The sequence below is a fragment of the Moschus berezovskii genome, chromosome 3 (assembly GCF_049115385.1).
Source record: "Moschus berezovskii isolate FMDL1 chromosome 3, NW_MosBer_1.0, whole genome shotgun sequence".
NCBI classification, from domain to species: domain Eukaryota; kingdom Metazoa; phylum Chordata; class Mammalia; order Artiodactyla; family Moschidae; genus Moschus; species Moschus berezovskii.
Window position 1 is genome coordinate 112,426,213 of NC_142462.1, and position 17,735 is coordinate 112,443,947.

The following is a 17,735-nucleotide window of genomic DNA, read 5'->3' on the forward strand; positions in this document are numbered from 1 at the left end:
CTAAGCCACAGTCACCTCTGGGCTACTCTAACATTGCTTGAAAATAACTGGCCAAACACCAAGAGAGGGGCTTCCTGGGTGGCGCTAGTGGTTAAGAATCTACCAATGCAGGAGATGCAAGAGACATGGGTTCCATCCCTGGGTCTGGAAGATCCCCTGGAGAAGGAAATGTATTCTTGTATTCTTGCCTGGAAAATTCCATGGGCAGAGAAGCCTGGCGGGCTACAGTCCAAGGGGTTGCAAAAGATTCGGACATGACTGAGCACACGCACACAGGCCAAGAAAAGGAGTGAGGGCATGTAGAAACTGTTTCTAAACAAAAGCCTGAGTTTTGAAACCTCAATCATAAGTGAAAAATATAGAGGTTTTCCCTCAGTGTAAAAAAGTGTTGAGCAAAGCAGTAAGGAGTAGTAGTTCATATTTTACAGAAGGAATGCACAGCAGTGGGACACAAATATTTGTGTTTCCTCTTAATTTGAATTACATTCATTTATGTTCAGTAATACTCATCCCAAGTAATTAGAAATTACATACTTAACTCTGTGAATGAAGATGTCTCTTAGCAAGGAGGCACACTTGTCTGCATTCAGGCTGTTCCCGGGCTTTCTTTCCCTGCCTGGAGGGAGCCTGACCCTTTGTATAATGCAAACACAGCCAGACAGCACCATTCACCAGGGAGCTACTCAAATTACAGGCATGAAGCCTAGTAGGAGATAATTAGCTCTACCAGATAAGGCCAGCCTTGCTAACCCAAACTTTTAAACCAACGGCAAATGTCACAAAGGGTGTCCCATTAAGTCACTGATACTGAAGGCAGAGGCAGCCTCCTCCAGGATGGTAAAAGAAAAAAAAAAAACAGGGTACAAAGGTGACAGAAAGAAAGGCCCCTCCGCTCATGTCATCTGCCTGCCTGGGTCCCCGGGGCTGCAGGCCTGGTTCTGACTCCTGTCCTGCCCCTTCCCACCCCTCAGTTGGATCCTCGCACTATAATTCACCAGCTGCAATAGGAGAAGCAGGAGATGCACAGAAAACCCTCAACTTCTAGACTGCCTGGAACTCAGCCCTTCCAAAAGGCTGAAAAATGAGATATATTGTTTGCCATACGTATACGCTAAACAGACATATATGTACCTCCATACATATATATATATAAACAAACTGGATTAGTATACATATGTAGCACATTATTTTACATATAATAATACATATTTTTATTGTTTGCTATCCACTGCACAATTTTTTGTGGCATGTGGCCTCGTACCAGTTCACAGAGGTGAGTCAGGGCATCACCTCAGGACACCGCATGGGGGCTGAGAGCATGGAGGATGAGGGAGTCGAGGGAAGCAGAAATCTGGAGGATTAGGGGTCCGAGGAATAGGTTGGGAAGGGAAGGGCTGCAAGGAAGGGAACGTTAATCATGTGTCATTTGTTCTATTGGTAGTCTTAGCGTTGGGTGCTGGGACTGGAGAGATTTCAGGTGGCTTCTGATGGAGACTTTTTTGAGGACTCTGGAAGGAAGACAGAGAAAGTTGGCGGAAGCGGACAGAGAGGAAAGGATTGTTGATTGGCAGGCCTTTGACAGACCCTGGGAATAGGACGTTGAGTTTACCATCAGATATTTCATTGATTGTTTTACTAGTAAGTAGCTGAATGATTCGGAGAAGGCAATGGCAACCCACTCCAGTATTCTTGCCTAGAGAATCCCTTGGACAGAGGAGCCTGGTGGGCTGCTATCCAGGGGGTTGCACAGAGTTGGACACAACTGAAGCAACTCAGCATGCCTGCATGCATGCACAATTTTTTAAAACACTGCCTGGATAATAATGACAATGGAAAGTACAAGGGCTACATAGATCAATGCTGCATGAATACTGCTTACTTAAGGCAAGTAGGTGTTAAAATCTTTTCTCTTAAAAAATTATAAAAAAAAAAAAAGGATAGAAATTATAGTGTAAGATGATGTTCACAGAACAGAATGACACAGGAAAGGGCAATCTGAATTACTGCAATACTGAAGCAACCATTATCAATAAGTTAGTACATCTTTAAATCACAATAGCGGCATGTGAGCCTTCTAGGACCCACAAGAACGTCTAGGCCACTTGTCTCCTTCCACAGTCAACTCTGAGCCCCAATACTGACATGCTATTACTACCTGGATTTTGAATATATGTTGAGAGTGATATTTGATTTTTGTTAGCCATGTATAATATACTGGTTCTAATACTATTAGCAAGGACTGTTAAAGGGCTTTCCTGATGGCTCATGGGTAAAGAAGCTGCCTGCAATGCAGGAGACACAGAAGATGATGGTTTGATCCCTGGGTCAGAAAGACCCCCTGGAGGAAGAAATCACAACCCACTCCAGTATTCTTGCCTAGAAAATCTCATGAACAGAGAAGCCTGGTGAGCTGCAGTCCAAAGGGTCACAAAGAATCAGACATGACTGAGCGACTAAGCACAGAAGGAGTAAAAGCAGAAACTAAAGAGGAAGATTTTCTTAGACATACAATTAACAGAAATTAAGAAGCTCCAGAGCTGATTTTTTCCCCCAAATATTTCTTTCCCAGGATCAAAATTCGATTTTAATCCTGTCTATCTGAAACAGTACATCTGTTACCATGGTGCTAACTAATTTTTAAGATTCTATGAAATTAGATCATTAGATCTAAAGAAAAAATTTCTTCCCTTATTCTAAGGTTTTTCTTTTTTGTTTTTGTTTTTAACACCAAAAAAAGAAACAACTGGAAGGCATCTCAAAAATCAGCTAGTTTAGTCCCAGAGAAGCCTCCACAACTAAGGGACATACAAGGTCACAAACATGACAGTGGATAAAATAGGCTCTCCAGCTTCTGTCCATAATCTATTCATTTATAGAATATGGTTCAGTCTATACTGCAATTTTATACACAGATATTTGTAATGGAAAACCTAAGTATATAAATTACTATTAAAAATTATATCCTGGGAATTCCCTGGCAGTCCAGCGGTTAGGACTCTCTCAGTTTCACTACCAAGGGCTTGGGTTCAATCCCTAGTCGGGAGTTAAGATCCCCAAAGAGGCGTGACATAGCCAAATAAAAAAATAAGAAAATGATATCCAGAGACACTTCCATTTTCTTTGCACTACTAAAACACAACTCTGAAATATAAATAAAGCTCCAGCAAGTACAAGAGCATTTATTTAACAGAATCTATTAAACTAACACCAAAGCTACCCTGTCATCAGGCCAAAAAAGGTTCCAAGTCTAGTAAGACCGATGAGCTAAGTTCTACTGCAAGACATATGAATTTTAAGACAATACTGTTTAGAAGGGGAGTGAAGCACATTTCAAACGTGGCCTAAGAAGCGACAGCATCTGACAACACACACAACCATCTGACCACACTCAACCATCTACTGGAAGATAGACCTAGGACAAGGACCAAATAGAATGCCCTTGGACCTAGAATAAATAGTCAACCTTCGGACAGTGACAGCTATGAAATACTTAAACAGGATCCTAAGAAGGTCACTGAATCCTGGATGCAGTTTTAGTGGATTCCTTGCTTGTCCTTTTGAAGAGGAAAATTGTTAGGACCCCAAACTAGATTCAAACATGACCAGTTACTTCAAAACACACATCAGTGACTCTCTTAACTTCTAGCCTGGCCCACCAGCTCAATGTAGACACCGATACAGTGTTAGATGGTGACGATTAATCTGAAAAATCCACTGTATGAATGATGAATATTCTAATGCACAGGGCTTTTTTACGTTCTGCATTTGAAATAGTGTTAAAAGCCTCGCCTACTGGAACCTCATAATGACTTTTTTTTTCTTTTCCACCACACCGCAGGGCTTGTGGTTTCTTAGTTCCCTGACCAGGGATCGAACCCACACCCTCTCCAATGAAATGGCAGAGTCCAAACCACTGGACTGCTAGGGAAGTCTCTCATAATTATGATTTTTAAAGTGGAGAAAAAGAAGGGTCACAGACCACTCTGTGGGGCTCTGTGGGACTTGCCATCGGTCACGGCTCCTGGAGTCTTGTCCCCCGCTTCCCTCTCACTGGACTCTTCACTTACTGTAGAGTCAGCATCTGAGGGAGAAACTCTGCAGATACAAAACAAATGCAGATGTTAGGAAAAAGAAAGAAAGCAGGCAGAAAGGTCACTTTCATCTGGATGTGGAAGTCAGGCTTCTTGACAAAACTGGGAGAAGTCAAAGAGTCCAAAACCCTGTTTCGAGGTGCGGCATCTTCAAGCACCACATTGACAGCAGAGTCACCTTTTGAGGACTGCGTGACATGCTTTACTAAATGGCTCAGCAGGCTCATTTCAACAAATGCTAGAAAACCAAGTACTTGCTGGAGGACAGTCCCCCCAGCTCCCAGGGGAAACCTGGCAATCTTGGACTGCTGTGGGTTGGATCAGAGGATCTGGGATTTAAGTTAGGGGTTAGCTGGGCCTGCAGAAGAAAGCCTTCCATCTTCTAGGAAACCAGGGTCATTCTGTAGTCACCCCATATAATTCCAAATCTTTGGAGGAAGCCTACATTTCTAACACAAAGGCAATGATTATCGCTGTTAATTGATTCTATATATAAAAAGCAAGTGTGTCACAGAACCCAAGTTGCTCCAGGATTCACTGAAAAGCCTTAATCAGTTAACACCCCTTCTCTTTGAATTTTCTGAAATGCCCAGACATTCTAGAGCCCCTGAGGAATGCTAAACTATGATATTAACCATGCAGACCATTGAGATGTTGTGACTAAGTGTCTAGGCTGAGGCTTCCAGAGGAGAAAAAAGACTTTGTTAAATTGTACTAGCATATTCAATAATCTTTAATGATTTGATTTATTCTCACTCTGCAAAATAATTAAGCAAATGATCTCTCTCTAAATTATTCATCTTCTTTTGTAAAGATCATGTTCTAACAGTCATTAAACTCTTAAAACTAGGCCAGAACCCCTGGGGTATGTTTTCTGATAAATCAGAAATTACAATGTCATTTTGAATGTTGGTATGATCACACACTTTTCCCCTCTCAACAGAAAACCAGAATTTGGCATTCCGAAGCTCAAAAGAAGGCTGATAATTTGAGGCTTCAATAACAAAGCCTGATCACGCTTTGACCTAAAGCCAAGTTAATAAAACCCAACCCTGAACATTGTCTTCTTTAGAGAAGGGCAGCCCGTCTCACAGGGTCATAGGGTCCCAGTAGGTAGTCTGTTAGTAGCAGTGTCCCGTGTGCTTAATGTTGGTAAGAGGAATGGGAATTAACTGGGAAAGGGGAGCTGGGCGGGGGAGTGGGGAGCAGGGCGATGAAGAATCCATGCACACATGCTAAGGAGGCTGACAACAGCGGCAGATGGAGAAAAGCCAAGCAAGGAAAGTAGGGTGTGATGAAAGTCACCTGCAGACCAAGCGAGGAAGCCACAGCTCCAGCCGCTGGCGTAACAGTCAAGGGCAGAGCCAATGCTGGCCGACTGTGTATCATAAGCCATGCATTTTTATACATTTTTGTACATTATTCCTAACACCACCTCCAGAAGGCCTAGCGTGTCACCCCAGAATATAATACCCTCGAGCTGGTCAATCCCTAATGAAGTTCCAGGGGGACCACCAAACCATACAGGTCGGTGATTCATAACCTTACCCACTTTGGGGAAAGAAAGCACACGGGCCTCCTCTGGGAGTCCATTAAAGCAGAAATCAAGGGCCCTTGGGTGTGCTGATTTTGGGGGCCAATCTCATCAGTCTTCCAGGCTGCAGACTTGGACAACACTCACCGTCAGCCCTTCTGCTACTGGAAACTGACAAACAGAAAACAGAACCGCGGGCTTCAAAAGAGAACAATACAGAAAGCCCAGTAAGAACCTTCCTCTGTGACGGATGTTCTTGGAAGGGATCTTTGCCTTGGGGCTCGGCACGTCTCCGTTCTCAGAGGGCGTGGTGTGGTCCTTCACGGGTCCCGGCAGTGGCGCAGGCTCGTGAATGATCAGTATGTCGTCCTTATTGTGCTGGCCCAGGTGCTGCTTAGCGAAGTCAAAGCCCTTCACACTAGGGATCTGCAACTGAAACACACACACACACGCACAAGTGAGACAGTCAAGCTGATGGTGAGTGCCAGCTTCTGACCCAAAGTGTGCTTGCAATCTTACCTATCAAATTCAACATGCATCCCTAGAACACTGACTTGTGCAAGAATTATACCTTGAGTTTGCAGAAAAGACAGAAACTTGCTACAGATTAAAATACAAAGATTAAAAAGTTAGACCACAATATATAAGACATCACAAGACAATGCCTGACCACTGTCACAGCAGTGACCCAAGCCCGGATAGGGGCATGGGGTGAGACTCTTCTCAGAGAATGGGGACTTGTGCCAGGACCCAGAGGACAGACCGAACATAGAAATAAAAAGAGGTGCCTACTCAGAGAAGGTCCTCAATTGTGTCAGGGACCAGAGAAGACTTGAGATCTGGTAAAAGATCACATTAGCTGCACCAGAAGGGTCAGGACGGAGGGGAATGAGAGAAGGCCAGGCTGTAATACCCAGGGGTGGGTATTAACTGCTTCCTTTACTTGGCTTGCAAAATAGAGGAAAATAAACCATGCATTAGTAGTGGTCCCAAGGGTCTCTATGGCAGGAGTCCCCCATGCAATTCCATCAGGCTGAATTCTACACTCACAGAGAGTGCTATCAGTCAGAGGACAAAGTCCAACCCATCTAAGGAGCCGTTCTAGACAATATACTGCATATGGAAGTGAAAGATTTTGCGGGATTTGTGCTAACTATGCACAGGTGAGTGACAACAACAGTGGCTTCTATTTGTGATCTCTAAGGTCTTTCCGCACTAAAAAGCTAGGAAGGATGGGTAAAAGGAAAGCAGTCTGCAATAACGACTTATGCCAGCAGAGGGAGACATAACTTGCTATAAATCATGCTTTCGAAGACGCTGCTTGGAAACAAAAGGCAAAGACTGGCATGCCTATATTTTCTAAATTAATAACATCTTGTTACCAGCAGTCAACTTCACCACACACAGGCAGATTGTGCGTGGTGCACATTTCTTGGCTCAAAAACGCTGTTTCCCAAACAATGAGCCCAAACCTGCATCTCCATGACTGCCCCTACCTCCCAGCCATCTTCACCAGGGCTCCACAAATCCCTGGGACTGTGAGCTTCCCAGGTAGAGCAAGTGATAAAGAATACCCCTGACAATGCAAGAGACAGGTTCGATCCCTGGGTCGGGAAGATCCCCTGGAGGAGGAAATGGCAACCCGCTCCAATATTCTTACCTGGAAAACTTGGTGGACAGAGGAACCTAGCGGGCTACTGTCCATGGGGTCGCAAACAGTCAGACACAACTGAACATGCATGCACTCACACACACCTTCCTAGGGTCATGTGTTCCTTTTAAAGGAATCAAATTCCAAACAGACAACCTCTGTAGATAAACTTCTGGTTCCTCCTTTCTCAAGAAATCCTTCTCCTGCTTTACAGAAGAGGCACATCTCTCATCCATGGGGCTGCTTTTACCCCAGATACACCTCATTTTAGCTCCATAAGTTTCCTCTAAATGAGAGAGTAACAGATATCATCAATAGTCATCTAATCACAACCATCAAAATCTCCTGTTTTGAAAGTTAGATGATTTGCTTTTATCAAAATTGAAGGATGAGCCACAGATCACCTCCTCTAAGCAAAGGTCTCTAAAGTGAATAAGGGAAAAATGTAGACAGCATTGCCTCCTTGGTACCGTCTGTGTAGCCAGGTCTAGGAACTAAGTGCCTGCCCTGATATACTCTTTCAGTTCAGTTCAGTTCAGTCACTCAGTCGTGTCCGACTCTCCGCGACCCCATGAATCACAGCACGCCAGGCCTCCCTGTCCATCACCAACTCCCAGAGTTCACTCAAACTCATGTCCATCAAGTCGGTGATGCCATCCAGCCATCTCATTCTCTGTCGTCCCCGTCTCCTCCTACCCCCAATCCCTCCTAGCATCAGACTCTTTTCCAGTGAGTCAACTCGTTGCATGAGGTGACCAAAGTATTGGAGTTTCAGCTTTAGCATCAGTCCTTCCAATGAACACCCAGGATTGATCTCCTTTAGAATGGACTGGTTGGATCTCCTTGCAGTCGAAGGGACTCTCAAGAGTCTTCTCCATGGGTTTATATAAGAAATGTACATAAGTGGGAAGCAGCTATACAGTACAGGGAGCTCAGCTCGGTGCTCTGTGATGACCTACAGAGGTGGGTGGGAGGCTCAAGAGGGAGGAGCTATAGTTATACTTACAGCTGATCCACATTGTTGTAAAGGAACACAACACTGTAAAGCAATTATCCTCTAATTAAAAATAAGCTTTTTAAAAAACTGAAAAAAAAAATTAAGATGAAGTGTTGGCAAGAAAAAAAGAAACACATATATACATCATGAAAGTGAACGTGAAGTCGCTCAGTCGTGTCCGACTCTTTGTGACCCCACGGACACCAGGCTCCTCCATCCATGGGATTTTCTAGGCAGGAGTACTGGAGTGGGTTGCCATTTCCTTCTCCAGGGAATCTCCCCAACCCAGGGATCGAACCCAGGTCTCCCGCATTGTAGACAGATGCTTTACCGTCTCAGCCACCAGGGAAGTCCTATATACGTCATAGGTGAACAAAATTTGCTACCCCCAAATGTCTCTTGAGAGCCCCTTGGACAGCAAGGAGATCAAACCAGTCAATCCTGAAAGAAATCAATCCTGAATATTCATTGGAAGGACTGATGCTGAAGCTCCAATATTTTGGCCACCTGATGTGAAGAGCCAACTTGTTGGAAAAGACCCTGATGCTAGGAAAGAATGAGGGCAGGAGGAGAAGGGGGTAATAGAGGACAAGATGGATGGCATCACCGACTCAATGGACATGATCTCCTGGAGTCCAAGCTCCAGGAGATAGTGAAGGACAAGAAAGCCTCGCGTTCTGCAGTCCATGGGGGTGGGGGGTGTGTGTCACAAAGAGTCGGACACGACCGAGCGAATGAACAACAATGTCTCTTTGGCAGGTGCATTATTTCAAGACAAAAACAAGCAAGGCCCAAAAGACTCAGAAGAACTCTGATATTCCCCCCATCTAACTGCCTAAAAAATACAGAGGATCTATTCCAGAAAGAGAGCTATCACCATTCCCTCTGGTACCGTCTCTGCAAGACTCGGCAAGCATTAACCAAAAGTTTGCTTTTCCACCTCCCTGTGAACTGCCTTCCTCCCCTCTAAAGTCCCAAACCACTGCCTTTCTGACATCCTCTTTCATCTTTAGCTGCTGGTGGTATTTAAGGTGAGCACTTCGGCCATTCTGGTGCGATACTCAGTTCCATACATGGGTCTCTCCTATGAACCCATGTTATTGAAACTTTCTGTGATTTTCTCCTGTCAATCTGTCTCAGGTCAATTTAATTTGTAGACCAGCCAGGAGAACCCAGAAAATTCCTTCCTCCCCGACTATGTCAAAATGCTTCATAAATGCCAAGGCACCATACAAATGAGACTGACAGCAATATTTTTGCTGTTGGTCAATGAAAAATCAAGCAGTTGATATAAATAGCCAGTTGAGAGTTCTCAGAGACTAGATAAAGCTATAGATACAAATTTAGATACAAAATGTTTTAATTCAGCAATGTGACCTGTGGTAGATCCCCAGTAAATATCTGATGACTGAACAAATTTTAAAAAGGTCACCAAATTTATTGGATTTTGAAATACACATCCGTTACAGCCTTGAAGTCCTGTTGGCTTTGGTTCATCCCAGCTAGCATCTTTAAATACATTCATTAGATCCCTGAGTTCTCTCAGGTTGGGTGAGTCGCCTCCTCCTATGACAACAGAAATTTGGAAACCAGTCTGTGCTTATACACGAAACAAAGGCCATCTCCACACAGAAGGAAAAAATTAGAGAAAATACTGTTCCCCTCACTTATGGAACTACTAACTCCCTTTGTTTCATCCCTGTTTCCCGGAATACTTTTTCTAGTTTTTCCATGTCTTAAAAAATTCTACAGAGTTAAGTCTGGTGTATTGTGCTTCCAGTCTTCACATGCAGAAATAAGCATCAATCAGCATTTTATAAAAGAGCCAAGATTCATGAGCGCTTTCAATATTCCTATTAGGACCCAGTTTTTCTAAGGAAAGACAGCTCTTTTGTTCCATCTTTAATGTATCACAGAGGGGACAACCCCACTGTCTGTGTCTCACTGGAATATGCCGCTGACAAGTTGGGGTGGGCTGGTACAGCAGGTCAGCCAAGTAATAGGAGAGATGCCAGATGAATTTTAAAATGTGTGAGCCATAAATATAATATGACCCAGATGGAACAACGCAGAGGGAAGTCCCCAAGACTCAGGTTAGCCTGAGTCCCTTTAGCAAGGAGCAGTTGAGATAACAAGGGAAACTGCAGAGCTGATCCCCAAAGTGGCTGAACAAAAATGCACCACCTCCAAGACAGCACCACTGTTTAAGCGCTTGCTATTTGACAGATGTGGTCGGTGAAAAGCCACCAGGGCCACCATGCTGTTTCCATTGAAGAGGTGAAGACAAGGCGAGCCTACTGCCACCCCAGGTGCCACCCCTACTGCCACTGCAGCCCAGTGTGGGGCCACAGCTCACCCCGAGGCCTAGGAGGTGGGCAAGCAATTCTCCAAGATCCTTCCACCCCCAGACCCCGGCAAGTCCTGGTCAGCTGATCAAGGGAATCCTGGAACCACCAACACTTTAGGTGTTAGCACGATCCTTGCAAAGAAAGGATGAGACGAACTCTGCTGAGATGGAAGAAACTCTTCCAGCTTCACTTCAACCCTCTGATCATATTACCCTCTTTAGGGACTGATTCAAGCATCAGTGTGCCCAGGGGATTCCCTGGTGGCCCCATGGTTAAGAAGCTGCCTTCCAATGTAGGGGACGTGGGTTCGATCCCTGGTCAGGGAACTAAGATCCCCTATGCTCGGGGTGACTAAGCCCAAGCAGCACTGTAACTACGGAGCCCACGAGCTCTAGAGCCTGGGTGCCACAACACGAGAAGCTCCCGCTGGAACTAGAGAGAGCCTGGGAGCCACAGCAAAGAGCCCGCGCATACACCAAAAGACCCAATGCAGCTAAATTGAAAAACAAAAACAAATCAATATGTCCAAGTTACTCTCCCCGCTGAGAAACCCTCAGTGCTCCCCTAAGCCGACAGCATCACCTCCACCCCTTGACACGTCCCATAAACCCTCGAGCCTGGCTCCTGCCTACACTTGTCACCTCGGTGTTGGCTGTGCCCTTCGCTCCATTCACCTTCGCCCCATCCTTCCTGCCGTCCACACCTGCCCTCCCCCACAGCCTGGGCTCACTTCCTCTGGCTTCCCCCTCCTCAACCTCCACGCTTCAGCCCCTTATCTGAGCTGCCACAAAGCCCTGGACAGACACGCTGCTGTGTGTCAGCTTTGAGCCACTCCCTCCCTCATGAAAGCCCTCGAAGGCAGGGACCCTATGTTATCTGTGCTTGTCACCCAGCCCGACCCCGCTTGGCTGAGAGCAAAGGCTTGGCATTTGGTGAATGAACACGCGGCATCTGAGGCAGCCCCATCCAGCTGCCCACAGTGCCCGCGAGCCAGGAACCAGGTCCCAGGCCAACCACGGGGTGTGGACTGTCCCCATCAGAAGGAACAAGTTTTCACCGAGCAGGCAACATCTAAGCCAATGCTGTTCGTGTCTTTAAATAGAATCTCAACAGGGCGAGGCGGGTCCAAGCTATAATTTTACTGGTAGCAGTAAAAAGTGATGCCTTTGGGCTACAGATTAAAGAGAATACAGATAAAAAGAAAGACATGTGTTAGGTTTTTTGTTTGGTTTTTTTTTAATCATTCAAAATTTTAAAAGACTCTGCCTCAAAATAGGATGGAATGACTTCTCTCTCTTATCATATTTCAAAACTAATCTACTCCCAGACAATAGGAAGAGGTTTCCTTCTGGTTACAAGAAGAAAGGGGTGTGGATTTGGGGTCAGCAGATTTATTGTTTCCAGATGTTTGCAGCTCTGGGATCTGCTAAAAGATTTCAGAGAACAGCAGTGAAGCAGCATCAGGGCACAGGGTGAGCAGAGCAGAGAGAGAAAACAGAGCCACGCAAGAAGGAAGAAGAGCTTCTGCTCTTTCGAGTCACAGGGAAGACAGCGTCTTTGCAAAGTGCCCTGCAGAATAGGCTAGAGGCACTTTACTACTGTCAGATAATCTTAGAAGAAACACTTATGAAGCAGAGATGCTTGTTTTTGAACTAAACGGATATCATCATTTTCTTATTAAAAAAAGATGACACGATCCAAACGATGGGCTCTTATGCCAGCAAAACAAAGACCCTGCTACGCTCCTAACCAAGTCAAGGACACCTGTTCTCTTGGGGAATCCTTGGTACAAAAAACCCTTCCTGAAAAGATGCTGTAAAAGTGAATACGCCAATCCATGCAGCACTTGCAGAAGAACACAACTCTAAAGGCGGAAAGTTCTACTGGAAACTGTTTATTTGAGGTACAGCAGCATCAGGGGTTAGAATATTTTGGAACAGTCTGTTGTGAACCTCAGGGATGTGGTTCTCTTGACAGTTTACTGAAGTGAGAGACAATGGATCGGTTTTCACAGCAGTGTTTATGTGAGGAAGCACAACACAGTACAGACCCGAATACAGAACCGTCCACACTGTTAAACCTCTGTGACAGTGCTCTTTCACCAGAACCTGAAACATTTCCAAACCGATTGCTGATGTCATCACGGTGAAAGTCACACGATGAATCATCAAGGACTTTACCCCCCAGGTTTTTTCCGTGCTATTCACCAGTCTGACAACAAAACAACCTTAGCAGACTATGTCAATAATAAATGAAGATGGGTAATAAATATAACCTTTAATGTATAAACTGCTTCCAAAATGCTGGATAACCATAAGCTTGCACTTTAATCAAGAGTTTGCATTTCTTAGTTAAATCATAAGAAAAAGGATGCTCTTCATTTACTTTTACAAGCAAAATAAATTTTAAATACTTTTTTTCATCCATCAGAACTCCCCTGGTGGTCTGGTGATTTAAGACAACACTTTTGATGCAGGGAATGTGGGTTCAATCCCTGGTCTGGGAATTAAGATCCCATATGCTGCACAGTGTGGCCAAAGAAACAATCCCCAAAATGGCTTTAAATAGTGTTGACTTAATTTGGGCTTCCCTGGTGGCTCAGCTGGTAAAGAATCTACCTGCAATGCAGGAGACCTGGATTCGATCCCTGCGTTGGGAAGATCCCCTGGAAAAGGGAAAGACTACCCACTCCAGTATTCTGGCCTAGACTGTATAGTCCATGGGGTTGCAAAGAGTTGGACGTGACTTTCACTTTCACTTTTTTCATCCATCAGGTCTAGGTTTATTATGTACAGGATTTTTTTATACCCAGAAAATCAGAGTAAAATTAGAAGGTTAATAGGGTGATCCTTTATTTCCTGTTCTTCTGCCTCTTGCTTGTTTTTTCTCACCAAACTCTTAGAGTCCATTGAGTCCTCTGAATGTGTGACCTATAGTGGATACATGTTATTAGAGCCGGCAACCACCACTTCTTATGCCCTAGGTGAGCTCAGGGTTTGCACCTAACCAGCTCTTCTCTTACTTGGCATGTTCATGCTTCACCAGAGGAGCCAGACACTGACCAAAATGAAACTTATATGTGACACATATTGCAGACACTGTTGAAACGTAAGTATGAGAAGGGAACAACTATTATAAAAAACTAAAAACAGCTATTAAAAATTTCCAAGGAATGCCTTGGAAAGACATGGAAAAGGAGCTGCTAATAGAGAAAGAAAGAAACTGCTGTCCAATTAGGTGTAAGTTAATTAACTCTAAAAGACTGCAGAGTAGGGTTGGGTAGGGGGAATATGGAAAAAAAAAAATAGGAAATTTTGTACTTAGGTTGTTTTGGTCTTCCCTAAAGGAGTTGGTGATAGACAGGGAGGCCTGGCATGCTGTGATTCATGGGGTCGCAAAGAGTCAGACATGACTGAGCAACTGAAATGAACTGAACTGAACTGAAAGTATCCCAGTCTGGAAACTGCAGCTGATGGATTTTGTGTGTTGTTAACAAGAAAGACCACACAGAATTCCTTTTGGTTGACCAGTACTCCGAATATTTTTTGAAGATTGTCAAATAAAGATTCATTATGTACATACATACATACATACATATATATACATTTAAAGTCAAAATGAAAAAGGCACATAGTACCACTTTTTAATGATTAAGTGCTCTTGATCAAGGTGGATAAGTAGGCTTGCAATAAGGTAGACAGAAAATAAAGGAGCCGCCCAGTGGGGTTGTAGATCAAAGAAAACCTTTCTTGGTTCTTGCTCTCTCAATGTGTCCAGGGTTAAAATAGATCAGAATTCATGCACAGAATGGATATGATTTTGTAACTGAATATCTCAAAAATAAAATCACAGTGGAACTCGGAGCCCAGAGCATTGCTAAGCCTTTACACAGCTTCTTTTTCTGGGCAGGTATTGAACACTACAGAAGACCTGGGTTTCAGCAAACAAACATGGAAGTAAAGGGACACCATCACTGTGGCCGGAAGATTTCCTGACCAGCTCCTCTCCCTGGCCTTCAATACCAGGAATCTGAACTCGCCCCATCCCAGCCCACAAGACGCTCATACAAACGTGGGGGTGGAGGGGCCGCCCCTTACCTTCTGACGCTGCTGAACATTGGCCACGGTGTCAGGCTGGAAGTCCAGCTTGTCCGTGCGGCAGAGCTTCCAGTAGAGGATGATGACAATCACCAGCACCACCAGCGCCGGCACGACCACGCCCACGATGACCCAGAGGTTGCTGCTCTGGGACTCAGGGGTCGGCCTCTTCACCCTGTCCACAGCTGCACACGAGAAAGCAAGGTCTCCCAGTGAGTGCTCTGCACTCCTTTACTGGACAGTGAATGCCCCCTCTACTAGCAGAAACCCTCCCACATCATTTCAGCTCAAGACAACTGGGGAGAGATGATGACCCCCTGAAGACAAAAAATGGGACGCAGTAAACACAACCCAGGATGTTCCAGCTACAACACAGCAGGGACCACAGTGACATACATGACACGTCTAAAGGAACATCGCTAATTCAACAGCCAAGTGAGGTTGATTCCAGGTCTCCTGACGTCCAGCTTATTCTACCAGGTCCCTCCCTAAATTCTCACTGCAGGAAGATTTCTAAGGCTCACCAAAAATCAGAAATCCCAGGAAGGGGTCTGTGAGCACCGTCTTCATTCCTCGTCTGGGTCTCTCTCTAAGCCCTTGAAGTAGGACTTTGCATTGAAACTGCTTTACTTAAGGTACAGTTGTCAATTTTCCAATTACATTAAAATATTTAAGATTTTTTTCTTGGATGTGGATCATCTTTAAAGTCTTTATTGAATTTGTCACAATATTGCTTCTGTTTTATGTTTTGGCTTGTTGGCATGTGGGATCCCACTAGGGATCAAACTCACACTTTCTGCACTGGAAAGTAAAGTCTTAACCACTGGGCTGTCAAGGAAGTCCCCTCCGCCCCCCTACCTCCCACCGCAGTCCCCCATCTTCCATGGCCTTGGACGACCATGCTGCCATTACTCTGTCCTCCTCAACTTCCTTCACGGGCTCCTCTCCCTAATCCAGCCTCCCAGTACTAGGCCCTCATGCTCTTCGTTTTGCATCCTCCTCTTGCAAGATTCAGCTCGTCTTAAAAGCTCAACTCTTTTCAGTCCTTTTAAAGCTCAGGTTCCAATTAACAGGCTTTGGAAACCAAAACACCCCCTCCCCTCTGCCCAGCTCCCGCATCCATCACCGTCACTTTACAACAACCTCTCCATGACAACGGTGGATTCCCCTTGTCTAAGTTCTTTTGTCCTTGGATGTCTTTGTCTTATAAACAGTATTGTGCTATTCTTTCATGAGGCATGTTATTACATAAATGTATCATCTTGATATACAATACCACTTCGCTCATTAATGTGGTCATGACTCTATGCTTTGTCTGTTCAAACACAGCCTCAGTCTTCCTGGGCAGGGACTAAGTTTTATACTGTTTTCATATCCTGTAATGGTTAACACATGCTACGGGATCAGAATGTTTTCACTCAAAGATATAACAATAAAAAAAGATGCTTAGTGTTGGTTTAAGTTTGGGTTTAGGCCCCTGAGTGACCAGGGAGGAGAGCAAGCCCTCTAAAGCACGTGCACTCTGAAAGAAGCACAAATTACAAAGCAAAGACTCTGCGGGAAGTGGGGAAAGTGACAGGGTGTTAACATTTTGCATCTTTTAGTTTGCCATGAATATAGTTTGTACACATAGTTTATTTTGCATGAAAACAACTGACAGTACTGGAGTTACACAACCAAACCGAGGAGCTGGGACAACTAGAGCCTCTTCTTCGTTCTAACCTAGTAAAACCCTGTGACTCATCAAAATGAGGGCCTGGCACGGGGTCCACAGCTGTTTTGGGGCTGGCTCTAGTCTTGGCTGAGGCTTCCAATCCCAGGACTGCTACCCCTGTGGTCTTCAGCACATAAATGAGCCAAGAGAGGTGCAAGAGCAGATGGAAGTAGCCTTGAAAAGTGCCTAGAGCCTACTGCAATGCATCTTTTCTAAAAAAGTGAGTGCTCAGCTGGAGTGGGGCACCCATCCAACAGTTAGAAATACCGTCTATGAAGAAATGCAAGTAAGTGTTTCATTATTTTTTCTGGCTGCTTTGAAACAGACACACCAATATACAATCATCTCTCAAATATACAAACACAAACCACCAGTGGTTAATTGCTTCAACTCTCCTATGACCACATATAAAATGGAGCAAGTGTGCCCACTGGCCCTCATCCTCATTAGTTTCCAAGGACAGCACTTACAAAGAACATTCCATTATTGAGGATCATTTCAAAGCTGTCATTTTTTAAGAACTGCCTTCATCACTGAAATTTGGGGGGAGATTTTCAACACTCCCTGATGCTAAATTCCTTCTAAACATTTAGCTATCCCTTTACTGTTGGGAGGAAATATCTCTGGGCTCTTACAAGGATTGCTCCCAGAAACATAAAGGAAAAACACCCACATTAAAATAGTAGTCTGATTCAGAAAGGCATATTTAGAAAAATATACTCTTTCATGTCTCTCCTTTTCTTATTTTAAATAACCAAAATCTGTGAGTTGAGGGGAAAAAAAGCATTGAGAATAGCCATCGCGAGGAGGGGGCAGGAGCCTAGACTCTTCCAGCAATAATAAAGAGATATCAAAACACTCCTAAATTATGAGTGATGTAAGGACAGGGTGGGAGAGAAACAGGATTGAAAAGGGTAAGGATCAAGGACTTCTTTGTGTTATAAGACCCAGGAGGAAGCCAATAAATTCAGAAGGTACCTCCCAGCTTCCTGTTTGACTCACTGTTCCCACCCCAAAATGTGACATATAAGATTTTGGAATAAATACAGAGAAAACACATTATTTTACCTAGGATAATTTTTTTTTTTTTAGTACAGGAAGAAGGGAAAAATATTAAAGTTAACTTAAGCTACTAAAACTCACTATAACACTATAAAATGCTCGGTAAGAAAAAGAACAGTGAATGTTACAACTACATGCAACTGAAATAAAGAAGGTCCTGGCAAATTAATTTTAATGACTGACCTCTTATATAAGTGACACATAATAATAAAGATATAAGACATAAATCTATTATGCACAC

At 44.2% G+C, this 17,735-nt stretch overlaps 1 protein-coding gene across 2 annotated transcripts in view; it reads right to left on the reverse strand.

Annotated features, from left to right (window-relative positions):
• The window catches only part of KIAA1549 (KIAA1549 ortholog), a 127,916-nt gene that overhangs the window by 38,793 nt on the left and 71,388 nt on the right, over positions 1-17,735 (reverse strand). The window contains exons 10-12 of one of the 2 annotated variants that reach the window (XM_055421335.2): positions 14,719-14,903; positions 5,861-6,057; positions 3,980-4,095 (exon numbers count right to left, since the gene is read on the reverse strand). In XM_055421335.2, the coding sequence (XP_055277310.2) occupies positions 3,980-4,095; positions 5,861-6,057; positions 14,719-14,903 (498 nt within the window). The remainder of the gene's footprint in view (positions 1-3,979; positions 4,096-5,860; positions 6,058-14,718; positions 14,904-17,735) is intronic. The other variant, XM_088834684.1, reaches the window with a different exon arrangement.